Source organism: Malaya genurostris, chromosome 2 (assembly GCF_030247185.1).
Source record: "Malaya genurostris strain Urasoe2022 chromosome 2, Malgen_1.1, whole genome shotgun sequence".
Taxonomy (NCBI): domain Eukaryota; kingdom Metazoa; phylum Arthropoda; class Insecta; order Diptera; family Culicidae; genus Malaya; species Malaya genurostris.
The window spans coordinates 325,223,573-325,240,526 of record NC_080571.1 but is presented as its reverse complement, the minus strand read 5'-3'; the positions used below and the strand labels follow the sequence as shown (position 1 = coordinate 325,240,526).

At 37.9% G+C, this 16,954-nt stretch overlaps 1 protein-coding gene across 1 annotated transcript in view; it reads right to left on the bottom strand.

The window, feature by feature from the left end:
• Positions 1-8,539: 8,539 nt before the first annotated feature.
• Positions 8,540-16,954, bottom strand: part of LOC131431416 (homeobox protein 5-like) — a 105,833-nt gene continuing 97,418 nt past the window's right edge. The window contains exon 3 of the mRNA XM_058597112.1: positions 8,540-9,232. Coding sequence (XP_058453095.1) covers positions 8,906-9,232 — 327 coding nt within the window. The 3' untranslated portion in view covers positions 8,540-8,905. The remainder of the gene's footprint in view (positions 9,233-16,954) is intronic.

Here is a 16,954-nt window from a genome sequence, read left to right as displayed (position 1 = left end):
GTTGACCTTAATACGGATGCATCATTTTCAGTTATACACACGCTCCCGATTCATCACAGTCAATTACGTTCCTCCTGCGAATAGCTCATACCCTGCATTAATCGTCACTTGTCTAGACTAGCCATGGTTCCATGGAGGTCTCAGAGATTTATAAACCACATGAAAAAGGCCGTTTAACAGATCACTATACAGAGCAGCAGCGCTTCCCTCGCTGACCGCAAAATGCCAACAAGACGGATTGAAAGAGAGTCCAAGAAATTACTCCCTCTGCAAAAGGACGACAGTGGAAATTGTTTCTGCACGACTTACTCGGTGGTAACCCACAAAATTCCGCCGAACCACCCGCAAGTCGTAGATGTAAGGAATTGCAGAACAAAGTCAAAGCCACGATGCACAAATTGACCGAGTGAAAGACTGACTGAGAGATCGGCTTGACAGCATGATCTGGCTGGGTGGCGGTTGCCGCGTCGCGTCGCGCGCGAAATTCCAATTCTTTCAGCATTATGCGGCAAAAGAAAACGCGAGGGTGTTTGGTGTTGGGCAAAGTCCTACACGCATGATACGATCAAAGGAAATTCACATAGCACAGCTGCGTGATCGATCGTTGCCTGGTAGAGAGCGAACGTGTGCGTAAAATACGTGTGAATTATGGATGGGATATGTTAATTATCGCAAACAAGGAACGCGACATCAACCGCTCGTTGGTGAGGGAAAGTTTGGTATTAATCCGCCAACCGGAACCCTGAAGTCACACAAAATAAGAAAACATGATGTGGATCCAATATTCTGGTATACTAATATAGAATAGTTATTGCTTTTCTTTACGTTTCGTCTTAGACTCGTCAGTGCAGAGCAGTTCAAATTGAACTGCTTAGTGCAAACTTAAACTAAGCAGTTCAATTTGAACTGCTCTGCAGTGACGAGTCTAAGACGAAACGTAAAGAAAAGTAAAAACGATTATGTGCCCAAAGCACAAACTTAGGATAACCCCTAAATGATAGAATAGTTAGTTATTGTTACCATTAAGAAATAACATGTTTATGTCATCTGTCGGTAAACTGCTCGAATATGTGGTATGGATTTCCAACTCGAAAACGCTTCAAAGGCTGAATACAACATGATCGACTATTTTCAAGTTGAACGCTAGAATTACACAGTTTATATACCACGCAAGCCATGCCTGTTGCATATATATCAGGCGTAACTCAGCACAATTCAATTCATTTTCCATATACGCCTAAACTGTCTATACTCGCTTCTCACATGTCTCATGTAGAAAATCAGCATGATGAGATAAACACGATTCAAACTTTACTTTAAAAAATTTCGACGTTTTAAGGATAACGATTCCAGTAGTCATCTCTGCTTCAGTAGAAATTTGTTTTGCGATATTGCTTGATAGACATATCAAAATAACTGTAATAATACTCAGTGAGGTGTTCCTAGATTTGAATCTATGAATTTAACCGTAAAAATTTTCTAAACTGGACTCAAAATTACACAAATCGATAGTCATTATCAGTAGGCAGCCAAACAAACCGATTCCGACTACCCTGGTTTCCGGTTTCCGATTCCGGAAATAATTTCCAAAATGGTTCTCACTCACTATTCTCGGCGATGGTTTGGTTGATTTCCTCAAACTTAGGTTCAAATGAAAGGTTTAGTTGTTCCACACCAAATATTCCTGTATTCCATCCGAAGCCGACTTCCGGTTCCGGAATTGTAGAGTAAAATTAAAGATTTTGTACCCTCACTTAAAGCTGCGAAACAAAAAACGTTAAAACGATTCCGGCTATGCTGGTTCACGGTTTTCGATTAACGACGGGAGATAATAATCATATGCAAAAAAATGGATCTTACTCACATTTCTCAGAGTTTGCAGAGCCAATATTCCCATTCTTAGGGTCAAATAAATGGTCTTCTGGTCCTACCAGAAATTACTGCATATTTTCGGATTCAAAAAAAAATCACCGTCGTTTAGAGTACGATGTTAAAATCAAAATAATAGAGTTTGTACGTCATATTAGTTGATTAGTTGACCGTACGAACCGATATCGATTATAGCGGTTCTCGGGTTCCGGTTCCGGAAATACCTACAATAGTGGAACTCGTAGACGTTTTCTTGTGAACGACCTAACCGATCAGAGAATTGTTTCATTCTGTAGATTATACTAGTTCATGCACAAACAATCTATTTGGTTTCTTTCAGGAATCGAAGAGAAATATTTTAAATAGAATACCACAGATTCTATGAGAATATGATTGATATGAGAAGGGCATCATTACACTACTGGGATTAAAACAGGTTTGATTTTATTTTTTAAAGTTTTGGTGGTTCATTGATAGATATAGGTAGTATTTCACCCAGTTTTATACGTCAAATGATACCCTACTTAAGACCGCTCGAATTTAAATTGGAAATGGGTATTTGTGGTACTCATAAATGGGTATTTTACCTTAATCGTGTCCATACTATTTCTTTTTTTTCTGTTTCAATTATAGAGGCTTTAACATTAATGTCATTCGCCTCTTCGGGCCAGAAAAACTTTCTGACCCTATGTGCGGGGTTGGGAATCGAACCCAGGCGGGCTGCGTGAAAGGCATCGACTAGCCCATCACGCTATACCCGTCCCCCATACTCTTTCTTTGAAATTCGTTCTTTTTGATTTCATTTGAAAAGAATAGATACTAAATTTCTGTTTGCAAAACAGAATAGATAACTACCATTCTTCAAAACGAATTAATTGCCTATATCCCGTGAGATAACAGTGTGAAATCATTTCTGAAAGTACTAAAGCTTACTTCAGATAGAATTGGAACAAAGACAATTGCCTGTATTTCAGTTATTCATTATTGAATTCAAGATCTTTTTTATACAAATGTAGCGTTGTCATACTTTTAAGAAAAAATACGGATAAAATTATTCGTCACGGTTTCGAAGGAATTCTCGATTTTTTCCTGTAACACGGCTCATTAGGCTGCGCACACCTTCGTCGTCCATCGTTTTAGCTATCTTATTCCACCAGGTCGTCATCTGATTGATGTCTTTGACAACCTTTCCCTTTGCCTTGAGTCTCCTCTTTATGATTGCCCAATATTTCTCAATAGGGTGGAACTGGGACCAGTTGCTTGGGTTAAGGTTTTTCGGAACAAACTGGACCCCTTTCTCTGCATACCATTCTTGAACGACTTTGCTGTAATGACAGCTTGCCAAATCTGGCCAAAACATTACGGGATGGTCGTGGGATCGAATGAACGGCAAAATTCGTTTTGGGAGACACTCTTTTTGGTATAGTTCCGATGTTATTGTCTTATTTGTAACGAAAACTTTCGTTTTTTTGCCACAACTGCAAATGCCCTGCTAAATCATAAATTTTTGCTGCAAATTTGTCGGCAAAAACAAATTTAAATTTGGCTGGAATATCCCACCAAGTAAAGTAAAATTTTTGACCTGGGATTTGCCCGAAGTCAGCCTTGAAATAGGTTTCATCGTCCATCAGAAGACACCCGTCGAATTTGGTCAGCACCTGGTCATATAGTTTCCACACTATTCTGTTTTATGGTCCGATTTGGCTGTTTGCTAGCTCGATACGACTTGATTCCTTCCCGGAGTCGAGTTCTCCTCACGGTACTATGGGCAGTACTGAATTCTCTGGCCAAATCACGGTCCGACAGATTAGGATTCCTCTTAATCGCCTTCAAAATCTTACCACGCAGTTTCCGGTCGACAGTTCCGCTCCGACGATTGGCTTGAGGCTTCCGAATCGTCGTCAATGTTCCCTTATACCGTTTGATAACGCGCCATACGGTATTTCTGGGCAATTTCAGCTGTTTAGCTAGCCTAGATGCAGACCACAATGGATTTTCCAAATAACTGTGCACATTTTCTTCCCTTATTTCTGCTTCCATGTTGATTGCTTACAAAGTACAGTCGATTTGTGGAATGTCAAAAATCAAACGTGAAGCTGACAAAATTCCTGACACGTGGGCGCCAGGAAATTCCAAATTCGTCCACCAGGAGCGCCACAATATGAGCAAAAGCTGGTTTCAATTCTAAATGACGCAAGCTTTATATAAGATATTCTCAGGTGCAAAGTGCATTTGTATGTTCGTGAAACGCTTAATTTTTAGACTTAATTGTATATTATGCTTATATTGGTTATAAGGAAAAATATACATGGGAAATAAGTCATGGGAATACAGGGAATAAGAGATTATAATCATTATAAGTCAGAAATTGTCGATTGAAAAAATGACACCAAAATTTTTTGAAACAAATACCATTGAAACTTTTAGCATTTAGACTTCCTGAGAGGATTTGTCGCAGATTGACCCAACCCCGAACAAAACGTCCATCAGTATAGAATCTGCTGCAGATGTAAACCATCCTGAAAACGTCAGACCTCTCCCCAAGGCGAGTATGCGAACTGATTCGGAACAGCGACAAGGTAGTCAAGCGAATTGATCCAAAATTTTACCAATTCTTCAATAAAAGTAGCACTGTGAAACCAATCGTAAGCGCAAACGCTGGTGAAGGAAAAGGTAGAAGTGAAGCTGAAAACGTTCTCTAACCAAAAAGGAGATTTTTTTCACGTGCCTTTATAATAAAAATGATGCATGCTAACTTTTTTAAACTAACAAACGTTTTCCATTGGTACATTTGATGTGTTTCACATATTTTTTCAAACTCGGCCAACCTACCCCGGTTCTGGGGTTGGTTGGCCGATTTTTTTCTCAGGAATGGAATAAGCACACCTGTGCTCGAAAAGTGTTTCTTCATGACAGAGCAAATCGTTTAACAAAAAGTCTAACCAGAAAGAGTACAGAAATTCCGGAAGCGAAACTCGGCCAACCAGCCCCGGCTCCCCTATCTCGAATCATTCGATTCAACTCAAAGACCTATACACGGTGTTCAATAAGCATGAAAACAATTTTTTATTAAAGTGTAAGCATACACCATGTACATATTCTCTATTGGTATTGGTGTCAGCATTAGCTTATGCCGTTATTCATTGAAAAAACACTGTTGACGTGGATTGCTCTGGTTTTGCACTTTCGAGCATAAGTGCAATTTTTGGACGGTTTGTTATTGTCATTTCTGCTCGAAAGTGCTACACCAGAGCAATCCGGCGTGATTGTCTACATGACGACCGTGAGACGATACCAAGAGCAGAGCTGCAAATTGTCAGTCATGTCAAATGACCTTGACAGACTGACTAAAATCATCGTCAACTGTAATCGGTACGGTCAAAGTGTCTGTCAAATGAGATACTCGATAGCTCAATGACCAAGAAGAAGTATACTTAGTCAAAGACAGGTGACGCATTTTGTTCTCTCTCTCATTCTCGTATTCCCTGTTGAAGTAAAAAAATTCCTTGAGAGTATTAACATAAACATAAATTGATAAAGTTAATTGTTCTTTGTAAAAAGTCATTGGATTTCGGAGTTTATTGGTGTACATGAATTTAATTCAATGTTTATGCTGCTTGATTAATATTTAGTCACATCGTAATCAAGCAGTGACCGGAGAAATAATGATAACAACAATAGCATCGGCAATCAATGAGCGTCCTGGTGAGTATAATATCAAGAGAATTTAAGTTATGACAGATCGACTCTCAGACACTCAATATATGATGATTGGTAGAGCCTGGTTGGCAGCAGTCCAGTGACATAAACTTTCCAATCTTCGTCGTGCAAAGTTGCTCGTTGATAGTGACATTTAGCAGCTCTGACCAAGAGGCGTCCTCGATAGATGACCCAGCGAAATCCGGTCGATCACCTTCATTCAAATTGTGAACGAAAATAAACGTCAAAACTAACGCGGTGTGCTACAAAACTGTGGCTTTGGAGAAGGTTGTTGCCCCCAGTCTCCGAAGCCTCTACGTGTTGTAGTTGGACGTAGGATCAACCCATACGGCAAATGTGGTCCAAGACTACTATCGGGTCAATTTATCCGAATTTCTTAACAAACGAATACAAGGTCAGAATCTTAAACCTTTTTAGGACGGTAATTCTCAAAATCCGTAAGTGCCACTTGCGACTTGGGTAATGTTAGAAAAATAACTGGAGGACGTGAATACGAATAAAACTAACGTGTTTTCTTTTGTTCAATAATCGTACCTAAAAATTTATTGGTTGAATTTTGCAGCTGATACTGTTTCACTTCCAAAACTGTAACAGTTAATCTATACTGAAGTATGACAAACATATTCTACACCACAAATAAACTCAACAAATGAACCACCATTTGTTTATCTACACCAGAAACTAAATTCTGGATATTCAATAAATAAATTCGAAACCTGGAGCTAGCTTCGAATTCAGTTACACAATTCACAATTGAACTGAATTCTAAATCTAAATTTCGGGACCTTGCTTCTGGACGACCTTAATTATGAACTCAATTAAGGTTTAGAATTTAGTTTCAGAATCTTGTTTCATTATTTAGTTTCGGAATAGAGGTTCAAAAGTTAAAAGTGAGACAGGTTGAAGGCGACTGAGGCTACCTCAAAACTGTCGCCCGAGTGCGAAGACTTGATGAGTTTTCTCATTGTTCACAAAGTTGAGGAAAATAAAATTTCAGAGTAATTTCTGGTTTTCTCACATAATTGAAAATATAAATTGCTGATCGTATTTCTGATACCATGCTGCGTTTAGTACAACTAGAAAGGTCGTCAAATGGTGAGATAACTAAGTCCTCACAAGTCCCTATCTCATGCCTCCCCGAGCGTCTATGATGACATTTGGTCAATAGAACGGCGTCGACTGGGTGCTATCGCCTTCTGCGTTAGTAGCAGAATGAGAGGGTGCGAAATGGCTTGTAGGTTGAAGCCCATCCTAAAGTGCAGTGTTTATCATAGTATATTACTACATATAATTGTGTTGTTTATTACATCATGTATTATTATTATTTTTATTATTATTATTATTATTATTATTATTATTATTATTATTATTATTATTATTATTATTATTATTATTATTATTATTATTATTATTATTATTATTATTATTATTATTATTATTATTATTATTATTATTATTATTATTATTATTATTATTATTAGAAGAGCGTAACTTACACTGCGACATTACCTGTTATATTGTATCATAGCATATTATTTCATATATTATCGTCTTACCCTATTTTATGTTATTAAATACTATGTTGTATGGTATTATACTGCATTGCATTATATCATATTATATTGTATTATATTACATTATATTTTATTATATTATGTTATATTATATTTCTATTATGTTATGTTATATTGTATCGCATTATGTTTTATTATATTATATTATATTGTAGGGTTTATTATGAGTAGTACTACGTACCTCTGCGCAAAATATAAATTTGTTTTCCTTATAAGTTATCATTTTTAAAGTAACTTTCAACTAAATATCAAGGTCGTCACAAGGTGAGCTTGGTCCTCACTGGTTCCTGTTTCATGCCTACCCGTGTGTCTGTGGTGACAAAAGGTCGATGGAATGCGTTGATGGCAGAATGAGTAATATAATATCATAGCATATCGCAACATATCATTTTATTTATTCTATTATTTATTATATAATTCATTGTGCTATATTATATTGTTTTTTGTTGTTATCTTCATTATTATATTGATTGTTATTATTATTAATTTGTCATCAATAATAATAACATATATTATTTTTATAGATGTGGATATTATTATTGTTATTAGAAGAGAAATATTCTACTTCCTTCAGTATTGCGAAGATAGAAGAGCATAACTGACTCTCTACATTGACTGTTATTTTATATCATGTTTTACAATATATTATATTATATTGTATGACATTGTATTATATTATTTTGTAATCTATTATATCATTTTATGTTATATTAATTTCATTACACTATGTTTCATTGTATTTATCAATATAAAACATTTTGCACGGGGGCGTAAAAGGGAGGGAGCATCAGGGCATCGGACGAATTGATGACTGGACGAGGTATTGTGGATAGCCAGCCCAAGTCACTTGAAGGAAACTTGTTTCCTTCTGAAGGTTTGAAATGAGTCTGACGCGCCCTTCTCAAACAAACCATCAGGCGGGTTCAAGCATGTATAGCGATATGCTTCATCCATGCACTGGATTTTATGGTTGGAAGAGCATCTTTTATTCCCGCGGAATACGAGTAAGTGACTCTACTTACGTATCCGCCCAACCCTTTTTGTTCGCTTTTCGGTAACAGCTATAGTAAGAAGGTGAATGGATGAGTCATATCGGGGCTACTGTAAGTCTACCCGCATCCACTGGCAAGTCCTTGAACTGATGGTGGCTTCACTTCACATCACATCACACATCACTAGAGATATTCACCCATTCTTTCCAATGACGAATTTTGAACAGACGCCCCATAGTAATGTAAGACGTATTCACGTCAAGAAATTTTCCACTTTTTAAAGATGTTAAAGTGTATCGAAACTTATGGAGCACCGTGTATGTTTTTTGTTGGTAGTATTTCACCAGAGCTCGTTCTCAAATTTTCTATTAAAAAAATCTGCAATTTTACTCGTTGTTTGACGCTTGCGATTTCTATTTTGGAACATGGTTTCTTTATTGTTTATTTGTAGTGAATTGAAAGAATTACGTTTAATTACTATGTACAAAAGGGCTGCAGAGCAAATACTTACTTAATGATTAGGGTGCGGTTCTCGCTGAGCGCTAGCCCTCGGAAACCCTCACCATTGTCTTGTTCTATTGACTTACGTGTTTTGTGATTGCTGCTTCGGCGGCAACATAAATAGTTAACGCTTTAGATCCACCCAATGCACTGGATCGCTCCGAAACGGAGTAAATTTGTTCAATTATTGGCTAGAACTTGGAGAGAGTGAAGTTGCTTTTTGGAATATCTAGGCCTGCTGTGGAAAACTCAAACCGGTCGGGAGGGTGCTTTCCGATTGGGTGGTGGAGGTGGTGGCGCTCTCATCCGGTTCGATTGGTTCGAAGAAAGCACCGAAGCGGCTGCGACCGACTCGATCAAGTTGTGATTCGGTCCAATTCCACCGGTCGTTGCGGTGTTTGACGATTCGTCTTCATCATCGTCGGACGACACGGAATTGGCGTCCGAATTGGAAGGCGTTGGCGAGGGTGGCGAGAGAGTTTCCTGCTCCTGCAGCATCGTCCGGAACTCCTGAATTGACTCATTTAGCGCCCACAGTTGGGACAGAAGCGACAGATCCAGCTGTCTCAGACCGTACTGCAAGATAAGAAAAGACAAATGATTTAGTAATAGTTTGTTTTTTTTTTCAATCAAGACGGTGTCAGCGTCTACGGAACAGATCAAGAGAATCATCTAAGCTAACGGAAGCACACGCAGCAATCATCTCACCATAGAAATTGTCATTACGGAGATAGTTCTACTTTATGTTATAGTCTATTTTGTCATAATCACCGACTGCTCACTGGTGGTGAGGAAAGTCGTCAGATCCAACATTTAAGAATAGATTTTAAGCGAACAGTCGCGTAGACAAGCTACAAAGTTACACATACCAACCCGTATCAAGCCGAGAAATAGTTCTTAATGATTCAGATACCATCTTTAATCACTGTAAAAAAAAACAATCTTAAGTTATACTCTGTTATGAAATTCCCATTGGGGGTTGTGAGCAGAATTGTCCCACCGGAATGCCATATTTTTTCACATTGTAAAGCTTAATTACATAATTCCGTGTCGCAGAGCAGACCCAAGTAATTATGTCTTCGGTTTAATAATTCTACAATCAGAACTTCCCACGGCTCTGAAATAAACAGTATCATCAATTAGTCCATGTTTGTGTATCCTAATAAATATTTAATGAAAACGAGCGGGCAATCATCTATCAGCAAATGTCCACAAGCATAAATTTTCCCCGTCCAACCATCTTCAGAGAATTCTACATCCTGGTGAAAGTTCGAACATCGATCGTCGAGTGACAGCAAACGAGTTATTCTCGACTAATATTCACGTGCCCGCGCATAACTCAAAGCTTACCAGCCTGTCAGCGAACTGAACAGTAGTGATAATCACCGCGTAAGGAACCGACGGAAACAATTTCTTGCCAACGAGCAGACACATTTTCATATTACATTTCCAACCACCGCTCGCTGGTGACGCATTACGATTGGTTCGTCTCATTACCGATTTCCTCAATAAAACCACATGAAGTGTGACATTTCAGCCGGTGCCTGAATAGGATTAAACATTTTGTTGTGTTTTTCTCCCTTTCGCAAAGCTGCCTTACATCGACTAGTCATCGGGGAGGGAAATGCAGTTAACTGCGGCATGGAAAGCCACTAAATCACTAGGAATACATGTCTTTTGCATAGACCAACTCGCCATTTGATTACAATCCGTTGTATTTGGTGTCGCACAACCCAAGCCATCGGGGACAAGAGTTATTAGTAAACAATCGCACAATTGGTTAGAAGCTCGCTTATCGTTGGAAAATATTTATTGAATCGGTCCGCAGCGTCGGATAGCGTGTCGAAAAAAAAGTATATCCTGCCCCGGAAGGTGCAACGACATGTGATATAGCCAGCCGTTTGAATGAGCTTTCTCAAGACGGGTGGGAAATCCGGTCGGCGATTGCCTGGCTCGCCAATCCATTGAAACAATTCCAGTCGGATTTCATGAATTGGAAGTGAAATAAGAGTAAAAGTAAATCGATTGTGTTCAATTGATATTTACTATAGCCGGCATGCTCGGATGGCTAATTGTGTACGACACTCACATAGTAATATGTCAGTTCATTCCGCCTCGTTCCTTACTTTCCTTCTAGTGCTTTTTTTTGAGTGTGTTTGCTAGCATAGTTATTAACTACGGTATGATTACCCAACGAAAACGACGATATTGAAAAAGGATAGCTGAAATATAATCAAAATTGAATTTACTGAAAAATATCCCCCTTAGGTCATAACAGTGCTTTCCAAGTTTCTTTATTTCGTAGAACTGCTATGCCAATAGAGCTACCCGGAAGATCACATATCACGAAACTGACTTGATCAAACACACTTGTACATGTTCATGTACACTTTTCTTGGTTCGAAAAAGGTTTTTATTTTTGCTTCTTAGTCTTAGAGGCCCTTATTACCGTTCTCACTTCCACTTTCACATTCACTTCACTTACATGTCACTTTACTTGATTTTACCTATTACCAGTATCACGCATAGTGAAGTGATCACTGTAGTGAAAAAAATCATTTTATTCAACAAAATTTTGGTGATTTGATGTTCGTAATAACAACAAGCTAATCTAAATAATTACTTTTTTATCTGAAGCGACTTTCGCGATAAAGACCTACATTCACTTCACTTGGTTTTCACCGTCTAGTGATACCCGTAATAAGGCCCAGAATCTAGATGCCAACCCGATCAACAAGGGATAACAAAATTGTATCTGGGGTTGTTTCGTTTTTTCTATCTGAATTAGTTATAAGCTTGGCCTTGTTAATAGTTAAAATAACAAAAATTATAACTCAATTTAACCTAGGTGATAACAAAATTGTAACAAACCTTGATATGTAAATATCAATATTATATCTAAATTTGTTACAAATTTAGTACGACTTTTCAGCTGTTATTACCCATTTTTTGGGGTTAAGGCTTTATCGTGCAAATCTAAAAATAGATTTCGCCAAGTAAGATGAAATTGCATACCTTTAGGCGATTTGATTTGCGATAAAAAAAACATATACAGTTAAGCGACTGGTTTCGAACCGGGAAGTTTTGAGTTGCCAACATACGCTACGATTGCATCGGGCCATGAGAACCAACTGAGGTTGGAAGGATATATTGGCATAATATAATAACTAGTGTAAGTCCATATTGCTACAAAAACAATCTATCGCTCTCCACCTCTTTCGTCGTTTCCTTCCAACCGGCATAGGAATGACAAAGGAGCTATTTTAGAACTATGAGCAAGCTTTTTTATGGTACTGAAGAATAGTTGTAAATGAACGGAAATGATTATCGTTATTCAAAAACTACTGAACCATTTTTTTTTCAAATTTTGCACACACTTTCTACATATAGAAAAACAGACCCCAACGTTTTCTTTTTCGTTGTTTGTTACTTTGGGGAGGTTTTACAGCTACAAAATGGCGGATTTTTTCGTGAAAAATCGTAGTTTTCACTTTGAACAACCCAAAAATTTAAAAAAAAACTAAAAAAAATCAAACAGAAACATTGGAGTCTAGAAAATCTTCTACTCTAACTATGCTGCGTTCATTTGTTCACTTCTGATTAGTCTGCGCTGAGATACAGTGGACACCGCAAATCATGATTATTAATAAGCGTTCTCAAAAATACCTATTCACCGACTTATTTCTCAATATTTTTCCACGAAAAAATTACAAAATGCTCTTCGAATGATGTGCAAAACATTTGAATTTATTTTGTTGAACGATAATTCTAGTAAAAATTCGCAAATATGATGATTTTTTTCATCGTTTAGACCCGAGTTTTGAAGCTTTTACCCTTACCATTCTTTGTTCATAAAAGAAAATGTGCAAAATAATCTTGAAAAATATTTATTTTCAATTTAAAATTAATATTTGAATAACAACTTTACACAATTTGAGTAGGAATTACTTATGAACGTTCTTAAATTTAAAATTTAAGCTGTCATTTCAAAATCAAATATCAAATTATTGTTTTCAAAAGCATCTCCAGGTATGTGAAATAGGAAAAAATGTTTGTTACTGTTATGTTACTGTTTGTTATTGAAGCATAGCATTTTTCGGGTTGAAAGTCAGAAACATGATCGACAAAAGTGTTTGACCTCTTTTTTTTCAATTCTCTAGTATAGTTTTACCTGAAATATAACGACCCTTAATATAATATCTGGACTTGCTATAATCTTAATCTTAATAAAATCTGAATGTTTGCTTCTGATTTGGAATCATATTTATAACATATTGAGATATAAATATTAGGATCACATATAATTTTGATAGAATCCTGTTATGCTCTGTTGATCGGGAACTGCTTCGAAGGGCGTTTCGATCGAAAATTAATCAACCTCTGCTGTGAAAAAAACTCGTGAACTCGTAAACAACGTTTGCATTAAAAAAACCTCATTGGGGGGAGGGGGGGGGGGGTGGGTGGTAGGGGGTGAAGGGTGTAATAATTCAAGATTACTCGCGAGCGGCCTTCCAACATTTACCCGGAACATTCGCCGAACGAAAACATGCGTGTAGGCATGTTTTTGAGTTATTTTTTCGTTTTATTTTTTAATTCCTCTTCAGTTTTCACTACAAAATTGTTTGAGTAGATCTTACGTTGCAGGTTGGCCCAGAATTTTTTATGGTATTTCTGGATGAAAAACGCAACTTCCGCCAGATATTTCGTACTCTAAGAGCAAATTCAGCAGCTAGAAGTTCTATATGGAAGATCTATAATAGAGCAGAAACTGGAACAAACGTATCCCCAGCAAGCCGTTCTAGTTTTATTTATTCTACCAGTTCTTCTGTCATATTAAAAACTGGTCTACGATGCCGTTCTATTTTTTGTATATTTGAAACACGAGTAAAACACTGCTTGGGCTGCCAGTTTTTCTTGTTATAAAATTCAGATTTAAATTTTGTAACTGACATAAATTATGCATCTAGAACTAGAACACTCCTGAACATGCCCCAAATTTCCCCGTTCACGATGAGTGAAAGAAGAGCGGCTTTGACATTCCCTGTTTCGCTGATTTTCAGTCACAGTTCTTGGCGAACTTGGTGTGTGAAAAAATCTTCACCTCGGAGCTCACTTCCTTTGTGGGAGATGTAAAATACGAAGTGCCCTGCCAGCCGTTGCCATTCAGGGTGAGATAGGTCTCGTCATCGTCGAAAATCGAATTGACTATCTCATTCAGCCGCTGACGCTCCGTCATTACTTTCAGCTCTGAGATTTCTCCCTTAGTCTTCCTTTTCAACTCCCTTTAGAGCTTCTTGTCGCTCAGGGTCGTCGGCCGTCCGGAACCGAAGCCCTTTTCGATGCTCTGATTGTTGTCTAATAGAGCCAAGATGTTGTAGATGCCGGAACGGACATATCCGTCGTCCACAGAGTGCTGCACGTTGTCCGTTTTCGACGCGTCAGGGTGCCATTCTTTGAACGCGCACACTTCTGAACGGCGTTCCTTCAGAACGTCGTCACTTAATTTCGTTTCTTTCGGCACGTTAGTGAGGACATAGCACTTCGGTGTAATAAGAGTACAGGGTCCGACATATATATATATATTTTTTTTAACTAGCGGTTATTTCGACTTTGATAACCTTAATGTAACTTTTGATTTGACAGAAACTTAGTTATATCCTTCCGCTGAACGAAAATGGTTGTGTATACACTTGAGGAACGCATGAAAATAGTACCAACTAGGCTTGCGATCAGCTTGAAGAAGACGTCGATTTTTGCCAAAAAATCATCTTCTCGGATGAGGCACATTTTCATCTCGGCGGGTATGTTAATAAGCAAAAATTGTCGCATCTGGGGGACGGAAAACCCGCACGTTATCATGGAGAAACCGATGCATCCTCAGAGAGTGACGGTTTGGTGCGGATTTTGGTCTGGCGGCATCATTGGGCCATTTTTCTTCGAGAATGAGGCAGCAGCCGCCGCCACGGTCAATATCGCGATTGGTTCTTCCCGTTACTTGAAGAGGAAGACTTGGACATCATTTGGTTCCAACAAGACGGCGCTCCGTGCCACACAGCCAACGCTGCGATCGATCTTCTGCGAACAGTCTTCGAAGATCGAATTATCAGTCGAAATTCGGATGTCGTTTGGCTGCCTCGGAGCTGTGATTTGACGCCGTTAGACTATTATCTTTTTGGGGGGTTGTCAAAGATAAGTGTCATGTGGACAAGCCAAAGACAATTCAAGCCTTGAAGAACAACATTCGTGCAGCCATAGCTGAAATAAAGCTGCATACAATCGAAAATGTACTAAAAAACTGGACCGTATGGCGTACTGCAAGGCCAGCCGAGGCAGCCATTTGAATGTAATTATATTCAACAACTAGCTGACCCGTCGAACTTCGTTTCGCCCAACAATTATTTGTTCGAATTTATGTTTTCGGATATCAGAGTTGTCAAACGACTAAATGGTTAACGTTTCTCTCCATTATTTTTCTGATTAACCTACAATCAATGGAATTAAACACACATTCGCTTTAGCCCGAAAAAGAAATATCACCAAGAATTAATGTGAAAATGTGAAATACTTCTGTTAAGCAAAAATTGAGCAAATGTACAGATTATCAGATATTAAAGATCAAAATACTGAACAGAGATCCCTCACTAATGGCTTCGACATAATAGATATAAGGTGCCACGTTTTCTCTTTCAGATGTGATTCTTGCTTTCGGTAATCGATAAAGAAGCTCACTAACCAGAACTTTGTATTGATAAACCTAACAAAATACTGAAGTGTTTCTCTTCTAGAGTTGATCATTCGGTAGAGTAGGATATGTTTACAGTTTGTATTTAGCCCAAGTAACAAAAAGATCGTAAAAAAAAAAAAATTTCTTAAGAGCATTCTGAATAATCTGTTTTTAAGGAATTACTCATACTTGAATATTCACCCGACGGAACAGAACAAACTTTGAAGCTTTTACAGCTTTTAAGTAGTGAGAAAGTTTTCTCAGAATTTGTTCTGTACGTTCAAGTTGCCAAAAAGTGCCACGCGTACTTCACAGCTCTAATAAAGTGGATATTTTTCAGGTACTGTGGAACTTCTGGTTGTTTGGAGAGAGGATGCTTAAATTTTAATTTGATATTCATCTTACCAATTTGAACATTCTTCACAGAATATGAAATATAAAATGACGGTCTCGTTCCATTATGGTAATCATCATAATGGAACAATGAACATTGTTCTAAATACAACTTATTATGTGCGCTTAGTGTAATCTAAATCATTAGAAAGCAGAATGCAGTGAAATCTCTTAGGTTAACCTTAGCGCTTCTACGGCACACTCTTTTCATTGATTCACTCAAAAATATTCTGATTAGTTGAACTCGCGCTCGCGATTACCAATACTATTCATCTGACTCCATTGAACACAATTCATCAACTGGTAAATGATATCAGAACTTTTTCTCCTGACTGAGCATTCCGTCATTGAGTCATTTGGCAAGCAATAATTTCGATACCCAATTAAGCACGTGGCTCGAAAAGAAGAGCCACATGAATCATGAATCGTTGCCCGCCAAACAATTTTTTCAACGATCTAGTATTCCTTTCTTCGACGGCCAAACATTTATGCAACTCGTTGTGCGCCAAACATCTATCGATGATCTAGCAAGCACAGACGACTTTTTCAACGGAGAATTCCATTGTCCATACAAAACAACTTTATGGATTTTTCCCACTTTTCCGGTAAGTTTTCCTAATTTTTTTGATGTACGAACCCGGTGGGAGTAAAAACGGATCAAACAAAAAAAGAATCATCTTAATCCGTCCATCCGTTCTTAGGTGATGCGATTACAAAGAATGATCTCTGCATTTTTATATATATAGATTAACCGGAAGGATTGTCCTTTAATATGAAAAAATAAGTTTTGAAATCGGATGAACCGTTTGTGTTTTATTGCATGTTTAAAAAAAAGTTACATGGCGGACCCTGTATATGTAAATACCATTAACTTTATCTCTGCTCAGCGATTTATGTTGAACCATTAGGTGGCGTTAGCAATTCAACAAAAACTGCTGACGCACTGATGAGCTGAAAGCGAAACGTAAAAAATGAAAATCTGTCTTCACTGTATTCGCCATCACGGTTAGAGTTCGACTGAAAAATCTTTTGTCTGCTGACTCATGGGTTACTATGATTGATGTTGCATGGGTAGTTTCGTCAGTGCGGATGAAGGTAAACCCATCAAAAATCGGCAATTTTTGTTCATTTTTTTGACGTTGTTTTGCAAGTGCATCCCGACAATCCGATTACCTTGCTCG